Source organism: Oncorhynchus tshawytscha, linkage group LG05, assembly GCF_018296145.1.
Source record: "Oncorhynchus tshawytscha isolate Ot180627B linkage group LG05, Otsh_v2.0, whole genome shotgun sequence".
Classification (NCBI taxonomy): Eukaryota; Metazoa; Chordata; class Actinopteri; order Salmoniformes; family Salmonidae; genus Oncorhynchus; species Oncorhynchus tshawytscha.
In genome coordinates this window covers 89,749,250-89,765,187 of record NC_056433.1, presented here as the reverse complement: position 1 = coordinate 89,765,187, position 15,938 = coordinate 89,749,250, and the positions used below count along the sequence as shown (strand labels likewise).

At 49.9% G+C, this 15,938-nt stretch overlaps 1 protein-coding gene and 2 long non-coding RNA genes across 4 annotated transcripts in view; all 3 read left to right on the top strand.

Moving 5' to 3' along the window:
- The window catches only part of LOC112236278 (cytoplasmic FMR1-interacting protein 1 homolog), an 89,817-nt gene that overhangs the window by 72,621 nt on the left and 1,258 nt on the right, over positions 1-15,938 (top strand). Inside the window, 9 exon segments of the mRNA XM_042322672.1 lie at positions 805-892; positions 4,660-4,803; positions 6,590-6,680; positions 6,931-7,061; positions 10,587-10,659; positions 10,752-10,846; positions 15,237-15,454; positions 15,456-15,470; positions 15,738-15,885. Coding sequence (XP_042178606.1) covers positions 805-892; positions 4,660-4,803; positions 6,590-6,680; positions 6,931-7,061; positions 10,587-10,659; positions 10,752-10,846; positions 15,237-15,454; positions 15,456-15,470; positions 15,738-15,885 — 1,003 coding nt within the window.
- LOC121846567 lies at positions 11,661-12,907 on the top strand. The gene is made up of 3 exons (XR_006083509.1): positions 11,661-11,730; positions 12,428-12,513; positions 12,769-12,907. It is a non-coding gene; the product is annotated as an uncharacterized LOC121846567 (long non-coding RNA).
- Positions 13,515-14,850, top strand: LOC121846566. 2 transcript variants are annotated; one of them, XR_006083507.1, is made up of 3 exons: positions 13,515-13,624; positions 13,962-14,651; positions 14,737-14,850. It is a non-coding gene; the product is annotated as an uncharacterized LOC121846566 (long non-coding RNA). The 2 variants fall into 2 exon arrangements; XR_006083508.1 differs by lacking the exon at positions 14,737-14,850 and having other exon boundaries at positions 13,962-14,202; positions 14,528-14,599.

Genomic DNA, 15,938 nt, shown 5'->3' with positions numbered 1-15,938 from the left:
CCGTACACATGGTGACCGAAGTCAGCTTGCAGGCACCTGGCCCGCCACAGGGTGTCGCTAGAGTGCAATGGGACAAGAGCGGCTTGGCACCTAACCCGGGCGACGCTGGGCCAAACCCTCCCCTAACCCGGGCGACGCTGGGCCAAACCCTCCCCTAACCCGGACGACGCTGGGCCAATTGTGCGCCGCCTCATGGGTCTCCCGGTCACGGTCAGCTTCCACACAGTCCGGGATCAAACCCGGGTCTGTAGTGCCACCTCTAGCACTGCAGGTACAAGTCAGTGCGTGATGACAGTGCGCTTCAGTTTTCATGTACCGAATAAAAATATCAAGTTCAATGTGTTCCCATCCATTTTGAACTGCACCGCTGCGTTAAATAGAAAATGTGCCGACTCTGGTCTTGGTACGTGCTTTCTAGCCAACAGCTCCCAGACACAGTGTGGACAGGCTAGTAGTCTACATGATGACATTATTATGGATCCTCATGTCACCAGAACCTCAATATTTATTGGAAAGGAGCATCAAGATCAACGTGCACGTTCACCACCTTGTGAAGTTCGTCACTAGTTTCATTTGTAGCCTAATAAACGGCATAGTTCCCTGAGTTGTAGTGAGAGGACCACACACACCATATCATCGCGTGACTCCAAATTTCCCCTGCCATTTCCCTCATGAACAATTTTACCAACACAAAAAGATCACACCATGTCTAACAAACTTTCTGTCAGCATTTATAAAATGACATCAAAACTTCCTGTTTCCATCACAGCTCTTTTTTTTAAAACAACCAATCCCTCTCTCTAGGTTCGTCCGCACGGTCCTGCCGTTCTCACAGGAGTTCCAGAGGGACAAGCCACCCAACGCCCAGCCCCAGTACCTGTACGGGTCAAAGGTCAGTACAACCCTACCCAGCGCCTGTACGGGTCAAAGGTCAGTACAACCCGACCCAGCCCCAGTACCTGTACGGTTCAAAGGTCAGTACAACCCGACCCAGCGCCTGTACGGGTCAAAGGTCAGTACAACCCTACCCAGCCCCAGCGCCTGTACGGTTCAAAGGTCAGTACAACCCTACCCAGCCCCAGCGCCTGTACGGTTCAAAGGTCAGTACAACCCTACCCAGCCCCAGCGCCTGTATGGGTCAAAGGTCAGTACAACCCTACCCAGCCCCAGCACCTGTATGGGTCAAAGGTCAGTTCAACCCTAATACCTGAGCCCTAACTCCCTGTAAGTCAAACTCTCTCTAGCCGTTCACACACTTATGTGTTTCAGCCAAACAGACGTAAAACATATCAAACATCTGCTATTGGTTTATCTGGTATCAAACGTCTGCTATTGGTTTATCTGGTATCAAACATCTGCTATTGGTTTATCTGGTATCAAACGTCTGCTATTGGTTTATCTGGTATCAAACGTCTGCTATTGGTTTATCTGGTATCAAACGTCTGCTATTGGTTTATCTGGTATCAAACGTCTGCTATTGGTTTATCTGGTATCAAACGTCTGCTATTGGTTTATCTGGTATCAAACGTCTGCTATTGATTTATCTGGTATCAAACAGACGTAGAACATCAAACAATACCAGAGCCTGGGTGCGAATCCAGAGTCTCTGGTGGCACAGCTAGCACTGCAATGCAGTGCCCTAGACCACCTTGCTGAGAGGCCTTTCAGGTTATATCGATATAGGACTCGTTTTACTGTGGATATAGATACATTTGTACCTGTTTCCTCTAGAATCTTCACACGGTCCTTTGCTGTTGTTCTGGGATTGATTTGCATTTTTCACACCAAAGTACGTTCATCTCTAGGAGACAGAGCACGTCTCCTTCCTGAGCGGTATGACGGCTGCGTGGTCCCATGGTGTTTATACTTGCGGACTATAGTTTGTTCAGATGAACGTGGTACCTTCAGGCGTTTGAAAATTTCTTCCAAGGATGAACCAGACTTGTGGAGGTCTACAAATTTGTTTTCTGAGGTCTTGGCTGATTTCTTTTGATTTTCCCATGACGTCAAGCAAAGAGGCACGGAGTTTGAAGGTGGGCCTTGAAATACATCCAGAGGTACACCTCCAATTGACTCAAATGATGTCAATTAGCGTATCAGAAGCTTCTAAAGCCATGACCAAATTTTCTGGAATTTTCCAAGCTGTTTAAAGGCACAGTTACCTTAGTGTATGTAAACTTCTGACCCACTGGAATTGTGATACAGTGAATTAATCTGTCTGTAAACAATTGTTGTAAAAATGACTTGTGTCATGCACAAAGTAGATGTCCTAACTGACTTGCCAAAACTATAGTTTGTTCACAAGAAATGTGTGGAGTGGTTGAAAAACGAGCTTTAATGACTCCAACCTAAGTGTATGTAAACTTCTGACTTCAACTATATCATTAGAGCTGTAGTACCCCCGAGTCTGGCTGTAGTACCCCCGAGTCTGGCTGTAGTACCCCCGAGTCTGGCTGTAGTACCCCCGAGTCTGGCTGTGTATCTGTCATAGTAGTTGTGACGTGAATGAAGATGTAAACCAGGTGATGAGAAGTACAGTCGTGGCCAAAAGTTTTGAGAATGACACAAATGTTAATTTCCACAAAGTTTGCTGCTTCAGTGCCTTTAGACATTTTTGTCAGATGTTACAATGGAATACTGAAGTATAATTACAAGCATTTCATAAGTGTCAAAGGCTTTTATTGACAATAACATGAAGTTGATGCAAAGAGTCCATATTTGCAGTGTTGACCCTTCTTTTTCAAGACCTCTGCAATCCGCCCTGGCATGCTGTCAATTAACTTCTGGGCCACATCCTGACTGATGGCCGCCCATTCTTGCTTAATCAATGCTTGGAGTTTGTCAGAATTTGTGGGTTTTCGTTTGTCCACCCGCCCTCAATGGGATTAAGGTCTGGGGAGTTTCCTGGCCAAGGACCCAAATATTGATGTTTTGTTTCCGAGCCACTTAGTTATCACTTTTGCCTTATGGCAAGGTGCTCCATCATGCTGGAAAAGGCATTGTTCATCACCAAACTGTTCCTGGATGGTTGGGAGAAGTTTCTCTCAGAGGATGTGTTGGTACTATTCTTTATTCATGGCTGTGTTCTTAGGCAAAATTGTGAGTGAGTCCACTCCCTTGGCTGAGAAGCAACACCACACATGAATGGTCTCAGGATGCTTTACTGTTGGCATGACAGGACTGATGGTAGCGCTCACCTTGTCTTCTCCGGACAAGCTTTTTTCCGGATGCCCCAAAAGAAAATGACTTTACCCGTCCTGAGTAGTCCAATCCCTGTATCTTTTGCAGAATATCAGTCTGTCCCTGATGTTTTTCCTGAAGAGAAGTGGCTTCTTTGCTGCCCTTCTTGACACCAGGCCATCCTCCAAAAGTCTTTGTCTCACTGTGTGTGCAGATGACCTCACACCTGCCTGCTGCCATTCCTGAGCAAGCTCTGTACTGGTGGTGCCCCGATCCCACAGCTGAATCAACTTTAGGTCATGGCGCTTGCTGGACTTTCTTGGGCGCCCTGAAGCCTTCTTCACAACAATTGAACCACTCTCCTTTAAGTTCTTGATGATTCGATAAATGGTTGATTTCGTGCAATCTTACTGGCACCAATATCCTCGCCTGTGAAGCCCTTTTTGTGCAAAGCAATGATGACGGCACGTGTTTCCTTGCAGGTAACCATGTTTGACAGAGGATGAACAATGCACCACCATCCTTTTGAAGCTTCTAGTCTGTTTTTCAAACTCAATTAGCATGACGGAGTGATCTCCAGGCTTGTCTTCAACACTCACACCTGTGTTAACGAGAGAATCACTGACATGATGTCAGCTGGTCCTTTTGTGGCAGGGCTGAAATGCAGTGGAAATGTTTATTTGGGTGTCAGTTCATTTGCATGGCAAAGAGGGACTTTGGAATTAATTGCAATTCATCTGATCACTCTTCATAACATTCTGGAGTATATGCATATAGAGTACATACAAACTGAGGCAGCAGACTTTGTGAAAATGTATATTTGTGTCCTTCTCAAAACTTTAGGCCATGACAGTAGTGTAGGGTTTACCAGGTGATCAAAGGAGTGTAGGGTTTACCAGGTGATCAGAAGGAGTGTAGGGTTTACCAGGTGATCAGCAGTAGTGTCTGGTTTACCAGGTGATCAGAAGGAGTGTAGGGTTTACCAGGTGATCAGAAGGAGTGTCGGGTTTACCAGGTGATAAGCAGTAGTGTAGGGTTTACCAGGTGATCAGCAGTAGTGTCTGGTTTACCAGGTGATCAGTAGTAGTGTAGGGTTTACCAGGTGATCAGCAGTAGTGTCTGGTTTACCAGGTGCACAAAACAAAAACAGTGAAATGAAAGAAAAATAAATGTCCTTAGTTTACTGCATCGTGGGGAGCATATTAAACTACAGCAAGCAGGAACAACAGTCTACAGATATTTCTATTCCTTTCATGTACCACGTGAAATCAAAATAGATGTTCTTTGAATCTCCTGATCTAACGACATTATCCTCATGTTCACACTCCTGTTTGTTATGCGTTTCTACAGGCACTTAACTTCCTGTCTCCCTCTACCTCTCCCCTCTCTACAGGCCCTTAACTTCCTGTCTCCCTCTACCTCTCCCCTCTCTACAGGCCCTTAACTTCCTGTCTCCCTCTACCTCTCCCCTCTCTACAGGCTCTGAACCTGGCGTACAGCAGTATCTTTGGTTTCTACAGGCACTTTGTTGGTCCTCCTCACATCAAGGCCATGTGTCGTCTGCTGGGGTACCAGGGCATCGCTGTGGTCATGGAGGAGCTGCTGAAAGTGGTCAAGAGCCTGGTGAGAAAGGAGAGGGATGGAGGGGTGGTGGAATGGTGGGGTGGGATGGAGGAGGGTTTGGGGGTGGGATGGAGGAGTGGGGGGTTGGAGGAGAGGAGGAGGGCTGGGGGGTGGGATGGAGGAGGGGTGGTGGAATGGTGGTGTGGGATGGGATGGAGGAGGGTTTGGGGGTGAGATGGAGGAGTGGTGGAATGGTGGGGGTTGGAGGAGAGGAGGGCTGGGGGTGGGATGGAGGAGGGGTGGTGGAATGGTGGCGTGGGATGGGATGGAGGAGGGGTGGGATGGAGGAGGGTTTGGGGGTGAGATGGAGGAGTGGTGGAATGGTGGGGGGTTGGAGGAGAGGAGGGCTGGGGGGTGGATGGAGGAGGGGTGGTGGAATGGTGGTGTGGGATGGGATGGAGGAGGGGTGGGATGGAGGAGGGTTTGGGGGTGAGATGGAGGAGTGGTGGAATGGTGGGGGTTGGAGGAGAGAGGAGGGCTGGGGGGTGGGATGGAGGAGGGGTGGTGGAATGGTGGCGTGGGATGGGATGGAGGAGGGGTGGGATGGAGGAGGGTTTGGGGGTGAGATGGAGGGTGTGGGAGAGTGAGCATTTCATACCATCATGCAGTATGTTATTAACCCTGCCCCCTCAGCTCCAACATGCAGTATGTTATTAACCCTCCCCCTCAGCTCCATCATGCAGTATGTTATTAACCCCCCCTCAGCTCCATCATGCAGTATGTTATTAACCCCCCCCCTCAGCTCCATCATGCAGTATGTTATTAACCCCCCCCCCTCAGCTCCATCATGCAGTATGTTATTAACCCTCCCCCTCAGCTCCATCATGCAGTATGTTATTAACCCTGCCCCCCTCAGCTCCATCATGCAGTATGTTATTAACCCTCCCCCTCAGCTCCATCATGCAGTATGTTATTAACCCTCCCCCTCAGCTCCATCATGCAGTATGTTATTAACCCTGCCCCCCTCAGCTCCATCATGCAGTATGTTATTAACCCTCCCCCTCAGCTCCATCATGCAGTATGTTATTAACCCTGCCCCCCCCTCAGCTCCATCATGCAGTATGTTATTAACCCTGCCCCCCTCAGCTCCATCATGCAGTATGTTATTAACCCTGCCCCCCTCAGCTCCATCATGCAGTATGTTATTAACCCCCCCCAGCTCCATCATGCAGTATGTTATTAACCCCCCCCTCAGCTCCATCATGCAGTATGTTATTAACCCCCCCCTCAGCTCCATCATGCAGTATGTTATTAACCCCTGCCCCCCCTCAGCTCCATCATGCAGTATGTTATTAACCCTCCCCCTCAGCTCCATCATGCAGTATGTTATTAACCCTCCCCCCTCAGCTCCATCATGCAGTATGTTATTAACCCCTCCCCCTCAGCTCCATCATGCAGTATGTTATTAACCCTGCCCCCAGCTCCATCATGCAGTATGTTATTAACCCTGCCCCCTCAGCTCCATCATGCAGTATGTTATTAACCCTGCCCCCCCCCTCCCCTCAGCTCCATCATGCAGTATGTTATTAACCCTGCCCCCCCTCAGCTCCATCATGCAGTATGTTATTAACCCTGCCCCCTCAGCTCCATCATGCAGTATGTTATTAACCCTGCCCCCCCCAGCTCCATCATGCAGTATGTTATTAACCCTGCCCCCTCAGCTCCATCATGCAGTATGTTATTAACCCTGCCCTCCCCCAGCTCCAGGTGTCCCTCATTCAGTATGTTATTAACACCCCCCACCCCCATCATGCAGTATGTTATTAACCCTGCTCCCCCCCCTCAGCTCCAGGGCACCATCATGCAGTATGTGAAGACCCTGATGGAGGTGATGCCTAAGATCTGCCGTCTCCCTCGCCACGAGTACGGCTCGCCGGGTGAGTCATGAGAGGGAGCTTTCTTCAATGTCTTGACATATCGTTATGTAATTAAAGGTTTTAGCAAGGCAAAGTAGATGACCGTAGCTAGCTGTTTAGCTGATGTAAATCAAATCCAATGTTATTTGTCACATACATGGTTAGCAGATGTTAATGCGAGTATAGCGAAATGCTTGTGCTTCTAGTTCCGACCGTGCAGTAATATCTAACGAGTGATCTAACCTAACAATATCCGCCTCCTCAATGCCAGGTATCCTGGAGTTTTTCCACCACCAGCTGAAGGACATAGTGGAGTACGCCGAGTTGAAGACGGTCTGTTTCCAGAACCTCAGAGAAGTCGGTAATGCTCTCCTCTTCTGTCTGCTCAGCGAACAGAGCCTGGTAAGATCTTTAACCACAGCGCCACCTTGTCAGTGATTTGATAAAACTGATTGGCAGCCATTCTTCTTCGCTGGGCTAGATGTTGTCTTCAGAAAGTATTCCTACCGCCTGACTTATTCCATATAGAGCCGGAATAAATACAAACATCTCACTCATCTACACACAAAACCCCACCTGACTTATTCCATATAGAGCCGGAATAAATACAAACATCTCACTCATCTACACACAAAACCCCATAATGAAAAGGTGAAAACGTGTTTTTTTGGGGGGAGGGCAGGCGGCCTCGTGGTTAGAGCTGGACTAGTAACTGGAACCCCCGAGCTGCAAAGGTACAAATCACTGTTCCCCTGAACAAGGCAGTTAACCCACTGTTCCCTGGTAGGCCGTCATTGAAAATAAGAATTTGGTCTTAACTGACTTGCCTAGTTAAATAAAGGTAACATTTAATTTTTTTAGAAATCTTATTGAAAATGAAATTCATTAAGTATTCATACATTACAATTACTTTTGCCAGCAATTACAGCTGTGAGTCTTCCTGGGTAAGTCTCTAAGAGTGATTACAGCTGTGAGTCTTCCTGGGCAAGTCTCTAAGAGTGATTCCAGCTGAGAGTCTTCCTGGGTAAGTCTCTAAGAGCTTTGCATACCTGGATTGAACAATATTTTCAAGCTCTGTCAAGTTGGTTGTTGATAATTGCTAGACAGCCATGTTCATGTTTTGACAGATTTTCAAGACAATTTAAGTCAAAACTGTAACTAGGCAACTCAGGAACATTCAGTGTTGTCTTGGTAAGCAACTCGTGTAGATTTGGCCTTGTGTTTTATGTTATTGTCCTGCTGAAAGGTGAATTCATCTCCCAGTGTCTGGTGGAAAGCAGAATTAAGCAGGTTTTCCTCTAGGATTTTGCCTTTGCTTAGCTCCATTCTGTTTCTTTTTTATCCTGAAAAACTCACTAGCCCTTAATGATTACAAGCATACCCATAACATGATGCAGCCACCACTGTGCTTGCAAATATGAAGAAGTACTACCCCAAACATAACACTTCGTATTCAGGACATAAAGATAATTTCTTTGCCACATGTTTTACCTTAGTGCCTTGTTGCAAACAGGATGCATGTTTTGGAATATAGTTTATTCTGTACAGGCTTCCTTCTTTTCACTCTGTCAATTAGTTTAACATTGTGGAGTAACTACAATGTTGTTGATCCATCCTCAGTTTTCTCCTATCACAGCCATTAAACTCTGTGACTGTTTTAAAGTTACCATTGGCCTCATGGTGAAATCCCTGAGCGGTTTCCTTCTTCTTCGGCAACTGAGTTAGGAAGGATGCCTGTATCTTTGTAGTGACTGGGTGTATTGATACTTCACCATGCTCAAAGGGATATTCAATGTCTTTTTTTTTTACCCATCTACCAATAGGTTAGGTTTAGGACCCTTCTTTGTGAGGCATTGGAAAACCTCCCTGGTCTTTGTGGTTGAAATTCACTGCTCGACCTGAGGGACCTTCACGATAATTGGATGTGTGGGGTACAGAGATGTGTGGGGTACAGAGATGTGTGGGGTACAGAGATGTGTGGGGTACAGAGATGTGGGGGGTACAGAGATGTGGTAGTCATTAATAAATCATGTTAAACACCATCTGTTTGTTCAGCCCTGATGAAGGCATAAGGCTGAAACTAACCTATAGTTTTATTACCACCTTGCACTTTAATTTGTTCTACTCTTTTGAGCATGGATTAAATTAATGATATTCTTTTAAACGTGAATTATATTATTTTTGCATCTCCGCCTCCTTGGGTTATTCCTTTTCATGGTTTTGAGTGAGAGTACTTTTGGAAGTCTATAGATATTTTCTCTCCTCATACTGGCTGCCTTTCATACTAGCCTGAGAGCTAACCCTCATACTGGCTGCCTTTCATACTAGCCTGAGAGCTATCCCTCATACTGGCTGCCTTTCATACTAGCCTGAGAGCTAACCCTCATACTGGCTGCCTTTCATACTAGCCTGAGAGCTATCCCTCATACTGGCTGCCTTTCATACTAGCCTGAGAGCTAACCCTCATTCTGGCTTCCACTAGCTGCCTTTCATTCTAGCCTGAGAGCTAACCCTCATTCTGGCCGCCTTTCATACTAGCCTGAGAGCTAACCCTCATACTGGCCGCCTTTCATACTAGCCTGAGAGCTAACCCTCATACTGGCTGCCTTTCATACTAGCCTGAGAGCTAACCCCTCATACTGGCTGCTTTCATACTAGCCTGAGAGCTATCCCTCATACTGGCTGCCTTTCATTCTAGCCTGAGAGCTAACCCTCATACTGGCTGCCTTTCATACTAGCCTGAGAGCTAACCCTCATACTGGCTGCCTTTCATACTAGCCTGAGAGCTAACCCTCATACTGGCTGCCTTTCATACTAGCCTGAGAGCTAACCCTCATACTGGCTGCCTTTCATACTAGCCTGAGAGCTAACCCTCATACTGGCTGCCTTTCATACTAGCCTGAGAGCTAACCCTCATACTGGCTGCCTTTCATACTAGCCTGAGAGCTAACCCTCATACTGGCCACCTTTCATACTAGCCTGAGAGCTAACCCTCATACTGGCCACCTTTCATACTAGCCTGAGAGCTAACCCTCATACTGGCCACCTTTCATTCTAGCCTGAGAGCTAACCCTCATACTGGCCACCTTTCATACTAGCCTGAGAGCTAACCCTCATACTGGCCACCTTTCATACTAGCCTGAGAGCTAACCCTCATACTGGCCACCTTTCATTCTAGCCTGAGAGCTAACCCTCATACCCCACTAGCTGCCTTTCATACTAGCCTGAGCTAACCCTCATACTGGCCTTTCATTCTAGCCTGAGAGCTAACCCTCATACTGGCCCACTAGCTGCTTTCATACTAGCCTGAGAGCTAACCCTCATACTGGCCCTTTCATACTGGCCTGAGCTAACCCTCATACTTTCCTTTCATACTAGCCTGAGAGCTAACCCTCATACTGGCTTCCACTAGCTGCCTTTCATTCTAGCCTGAGAGCTAACCCTCATACTGGCTTCCACTAGCTGCCTTTCATTCTAGCCTGAGAGCTAACCCTCATACTGGCCGCCTTTCATTCTAGACTGAGAGCTATCCCTCATACTGGCCGCCTTTCATTCTAGACTGAGAGCTATCCCTCATACTGGCCGCCTTTCATTCTAGACTGAGAGCTATCCCTCATACTGCCTTTCTAAAGACTATTTCATACAGAGTGCATCCGTGCAACTTGTTATTTTACTACTGAACTTATTTGGGCATGACAACAAAGGGGTTGAATTCTTATTGACTCAGGGACATTGCAGCTTTCATTTATAAAAAATGTCTAAACATAATTTCACTTTGACATTATGGGGTATTGTGTGTAGGCCATTGACACAATCTCAATGTAATCTGTTATTAAATTCAGGCTGTAACACAAGAAAATGTGGAGAATGTCCTTTTGTGTGAATACATTCTGAAGGCACTAGCTGTGATGATGTGTTTCCTCTCAGTCGCAGGAGGAAGTTTGTGACCTGCTTCATGCCGCACCGTTCCAGAACATTCTGCCCAGGGTCCATGTCAAAGGTAATAATGTCTTAATTTATTCTGTGCTGTGTGTTAGTGTCAGACTAGTGCATGTGTCAGTCAGTCTGAATGGATCTCTTGTCTCTTCTCAGAGGGTGAGCGTCTTGATGCCAAGATGAAACGCCTGGAGGCTAAATACACAGCCCTGCACCTGGTTCCTCTGATAGAACGCCTGGGAACCCCACAGGTACCATCACACTGTCTTAGTAAACACCAGCCCTGGGAACCCCACAGGTACCACCATACTGCCTTTCATACACCAGCCCCCTGGGAACCTCATAGGTACCACCACACTGTCTTAGTTAACACCAGCCCTGGGAACCCCACAGGTACCACCATACTGCCTTAGTTAACACCAGCCCCCTGGGAACCCCACAGGTACCACCACACTGTCTTAGTTAACACCAGCCCTGGGAACCCTCACAGGTACCACCATTCATTGCCTTAGTTAACACCAGCCCCCTGGGAACCCCACAGGTACCACCACATTGTCTTTCACCAGCCCTGGGAACCCCACAGGTACCACCATACTGCCTTTCACCAGCCCTGGGAACCACCACACTGTCTTAGTTAACACCAGCCCTTTCATTCTAACCCCACAGGTACCCCACACTGTCTTAGTTAACACCAGCCCTGGGAACCCCACAGGTACCATCACACTGCCTTTCAGTTAACACCAGCCCCCTGGGAACCCCACAGGTACCATCATTCACTGCCTTAGTTAACACCAGCCCCCTGGGAACCCCACAGGTACCACCACACTGTCTTAGTTAACACCAGCCCTGGGAACCCCACAGGTACCACCATACTGCCTTAGTTAACACCAGCCCCCTGGGAACCCCACAGGTACCACCACACTGTCTTAGTTAACACCAGCCCTGGGAACCCCACAGGTACCACCACACTGCCTTTAAACACCAGCCCTGGGAACCACCACACTGTCTTAGTTAACACCAGCCCTGGGAACCCCACTGGGTACCATCACACTGCCTTAGTAAACACCAGCCCCCTGGGAACCCCACAGGTACCATCACACTGCCTTAGTAAACACCAGCCCTGGGAACCCCACAGGTACCACCATGGCTGCCTTTCAGTTAACACCAGCCCCCTGAAGCTAACCCTCAGGTACCACCATACTGCCTGAGAGCTAACCCAGCCCCCTGGGAACCCCACAGGTACCACCAGCCCTGGGAACCCCACAGGTACCATCACACTGCCTTTTAACACCAGCCCCCTGGGAACCCCACAGGTACCATCACACTGCCTTTCAGTAAACACCAGCCCTGGGAACCCCACAGGTACCATCACACTGCCTTTAAACACCAGCCCTGGGAACCCCACAGGTACCACCATACTGCCTTAGTTAACACTCAGCCCCCTGAAGCCCGACAGGTACCACCATACTGCCTTTCAACACCAGCCCCCTGGGAACCCCACAGGTGGCCACCAGCCCTGGGAACCCCACAGGTACCATCACACTGCCTTAGTTAACACCAGCCCCCATTCTGGGAACCCCACAGGTACCATCACACTGCCTTTCAGTAAACCCAGCCCTGGGAACCCCACAGGTACCATCACACTGCCTTAGTAAACACCAGCCCTGGGAACCCCACAGGTACCACCAGCCCCCTGGGAACCCCACAGGTTTCCACCAGCCCCCTCATGGGGCCCCACAGGTGCCATCACACTGCCTTAGTAAACCTCACCAGCCCTGGGAACCCCACCCCATCACACTGCCTTAGTAAACACCAGCCTGGGAACCCCATAGGTACCATCACACTGCCTTAGTAAACACCAGCCCTGGGAACCCTCACACTGCCTTAGTTAACACCAGCCCCCCTGGGAACCCCACAGGTACCATCACACTGCCTTAGTTAACACCAGCCCCCTGGGAACCCCACAGGTACCATCACACTGCCTTTCATAAACACCAGCCCCCTGGGAACCCCACAGGTACCACCATACTGCCTTTCAGTTAACACCAGCCCCCTGGGAACCCCACAGGTACCACCACACTGTCTTAGTTAACACCAGCCTGGGAACCCCACAGGTGGCCACCATACTGCCTTAGTTAACACCAGCCCCCATACTAGCCTGGGAACCCCACAGGTACCACCACACTGTCTTAGTTAACACCAGCCCTGGGAACCCCACAGGTACCACCACACTGCCTTAGTAAACACCAGCCCTGGGAACCACCACACTGTCTTAGTTAACACCAGCCCTGGGAACCCCACAGGTACCATCACACTGCCTTTCAGTAAACACCAGCCCTGGGAACCCTGGACAGGTACCACCATACTGCCTTAGTTAACACCAGCCCCCATTCTAGCCTGAAGCCCTACCACCATACTGCCTTAGTTAACACCAGCCCCCTGGGAACCCCACAGGTACCACCATACTGCCTTAGTAAACACCAGCCCTGGGAACCCCACAGGTACCATCACACTGCCTTAGTTAACACCAGCCCCCTGGGAACCCCACAGGTACCATCACACTGCCTTAGTAAACACCAGCCCTGGGAACCCCACTGGGTACCATCACACTGCCTTTTAAACACCAGCCCTGGGAACCCCACAGGTACCACCAGCCCCCTGGGAACCCCACAGGTCCACCAGCCCCCTGGGAACCCCACAGGTACCATCATACTGGCACTGCCTTTCAGTAAACACTGCCCGAGCCCCCTCAGGTACCATCACACTGCCTTCAGTAAACACCAGCCCTGGGAACCCCACAGGTTCCACCATACTGCCTTTCATTCACCAGCCCCCTGGGAACCCCCCTCACAGGTACCACCAGCCCTGGGAACCCCACAGGTATCCATCACACTGCCTTAGTTAACACCAGCCCCCATGGGAACCCCACAGGTACCATCCCTCACACTGCCTTAGTAAACACCAGCCCTGGGAACCCCACAGGTACCATCACACTGCCTTAGTAAACACCAGCCCTGGGCACCCCACAGGTTATTTTACCACTGAACCCCCTTGGGCATGACACCCCACAGGTTGACCAGCCCCCTAACCCCTCAGGGACCATCACACTTTCATTTATAAAAAGCCTAAACCCCATTTCACCATGACATTGCCTTGTAAACACCAGCCCTGGGAACCCCACAGGTCCATCACACTGCCTTAGTAAACACCAGCCTGTAACCCCACAGGTAATGTCAGACTGCCTTAGTAAACACCAGCCCTGGGAACCCACTAGGTGATGATGCCTTAGTTTCACCAGCCCCCTGGGAACCCCAAGGTGACCATCACACTGCCTTAGTTAACACCAGCCCCCTGGGAACCCCAAAGGTACCATCACACTGCCTTAGTAAACACCAGCCCCCTGGGAACCCCACAGGTACCACCATACTGCCTTAGTTAACACCAGCCCCCTGGGAACCCCACAGGTACCACCACACTGTCTTAGTTAACACCAGCCCTGGGAACCCCACAGGTACCACCATACTGCCTTAGTTAACACCAGCCCCCTGGGAACCCCACAGGTACCACCACACTGTCTTAGTTAACACCAGCCCTGGGAACCCCACAGGTACCACCACACTGCCTTAGTAAACACCAGCCCTGGGAACCACCACACTGTCTTAGTTAACACCAGCCCTGGGAACCCCACAGGTACCATCACACTGCCTTAGTAAACACCAGCCCTGGGAACCCGACAGGTACCACCATACTGCCTTAGTTAACACCAGCCCCCTGAAGAACCCCACAGGTACCACCATACTGCCTTAGTTAACACCAGCCCCCTGGGAACCCCACAGGTACCACCATACTGCCTTAGTAAACACCAGCCCTGGGAACCCCACAGGTACCATCACACTGCCTTAGTTAACACCAGCCCCCTGGGAACCCCACAGGTACCATCACACTGCCTTAGTAAACACCAGCCCTGGGAACCCCACAGGTACCATCACACTGCCTTAGTAAACACCAGCCCTGGGAACCCCACAGGTACCACCAGCCCCCCTGGGAACCCCACAGGTACCACCAGCCCCCATAGCCCGTGGGAACCCCACAGGTGACCATCACACTGCCTTAGTAAACACCAGCCCCATGTTCCCCACAGGTACCATCACACTGCCTTAGTAAACACCAGCCCTGGGAACCCCACAGGTACCATCACACTGCCTTAGTTAACACCAGCCCCCTGGGAACCCCACAGGTACCATCACACTGCCTTGGAGTAAACACCAGCCCTGGGAACCCCATGCAGGTTGTTCACACTGCCTTAGTAAACACCAGCCCTGGGAACCCCACAGGTGACACCAGCCCCCTGGGAACCCCACAGGTACCACCAGCCCCCTGGGAACCCCACAGGTACCATCACACTGCCTTAGTAAACACCAGCCCTGGGAACCCCACAGGTACCATCACACTGCCTTAGTAAACACCAGCCCTGGGAACCCCACAGGTACCATCACACTGCCTTAGTTAACACCAGCCCCCCTGGGAACCCCACAGGTACCATCACACTGCCTTAGTAAACACCAGTACTGCCCCATACTTCTGTGGCTGTACACGGAATCTCATCTCTACCCTCTTCCTCCGTCTCCCTCCCCCCTTTAGCAAATAGCCATAGCCCGTGAAGGTGACCTGCTGACCAAAGAGCGTCTGTGCTGTGGCCTTTCCATGTTCGAGGTCATCCTGACTCGCGTCCGCGGTTTCCTGGACGACCCCATCTGGCGCGGCCCGTTGCCCAGCAACGGCGTGATGCACGTGGACGAGTGTGTGGAGTTTCACCGGCTGTGGAGCGCCATGCAGTTTGTTTACTGCATCCCTGTAGGAGGAGTTCACCGTGGAGTGAGTAGTGACACAGCATCTGTCTAGAAGGATCCCTGAGGGGTTTACACTGCTCTGTATAGAGGGGGGGGTGATCTCTGCTCTGTATAGGGGGGGTGATCTCTGGGGGTTTACACTGCTCTGTATAGAGGGGGTGATCTCTGCTCTGTATAGAGGGGGATCTCTGAGGGGTTTACACTGCTCTGTATAGAGGGGGATCTCTGAGGGGTTTACACTGCTCTGTACGGTTTCCACTGGGCTAGGTATATAACCTGTTGTATTTTCCAGGCAGTGTTTCGGGGACGGTCTCCACTGGGCTGGGTGTATGATCATCTCCCTACTGGGTCAACAGAGACGCTTTGACATCCTGGACTTCAGCTATCACCTGCTGAAGGTGCAGAAACACGATGGAAAGGATGAGATCATCAAGAGTGTGGTGAGTGGAGGGTCAGGGGTCAGCGACACTAGAACCTTCAGATCCCAAACATG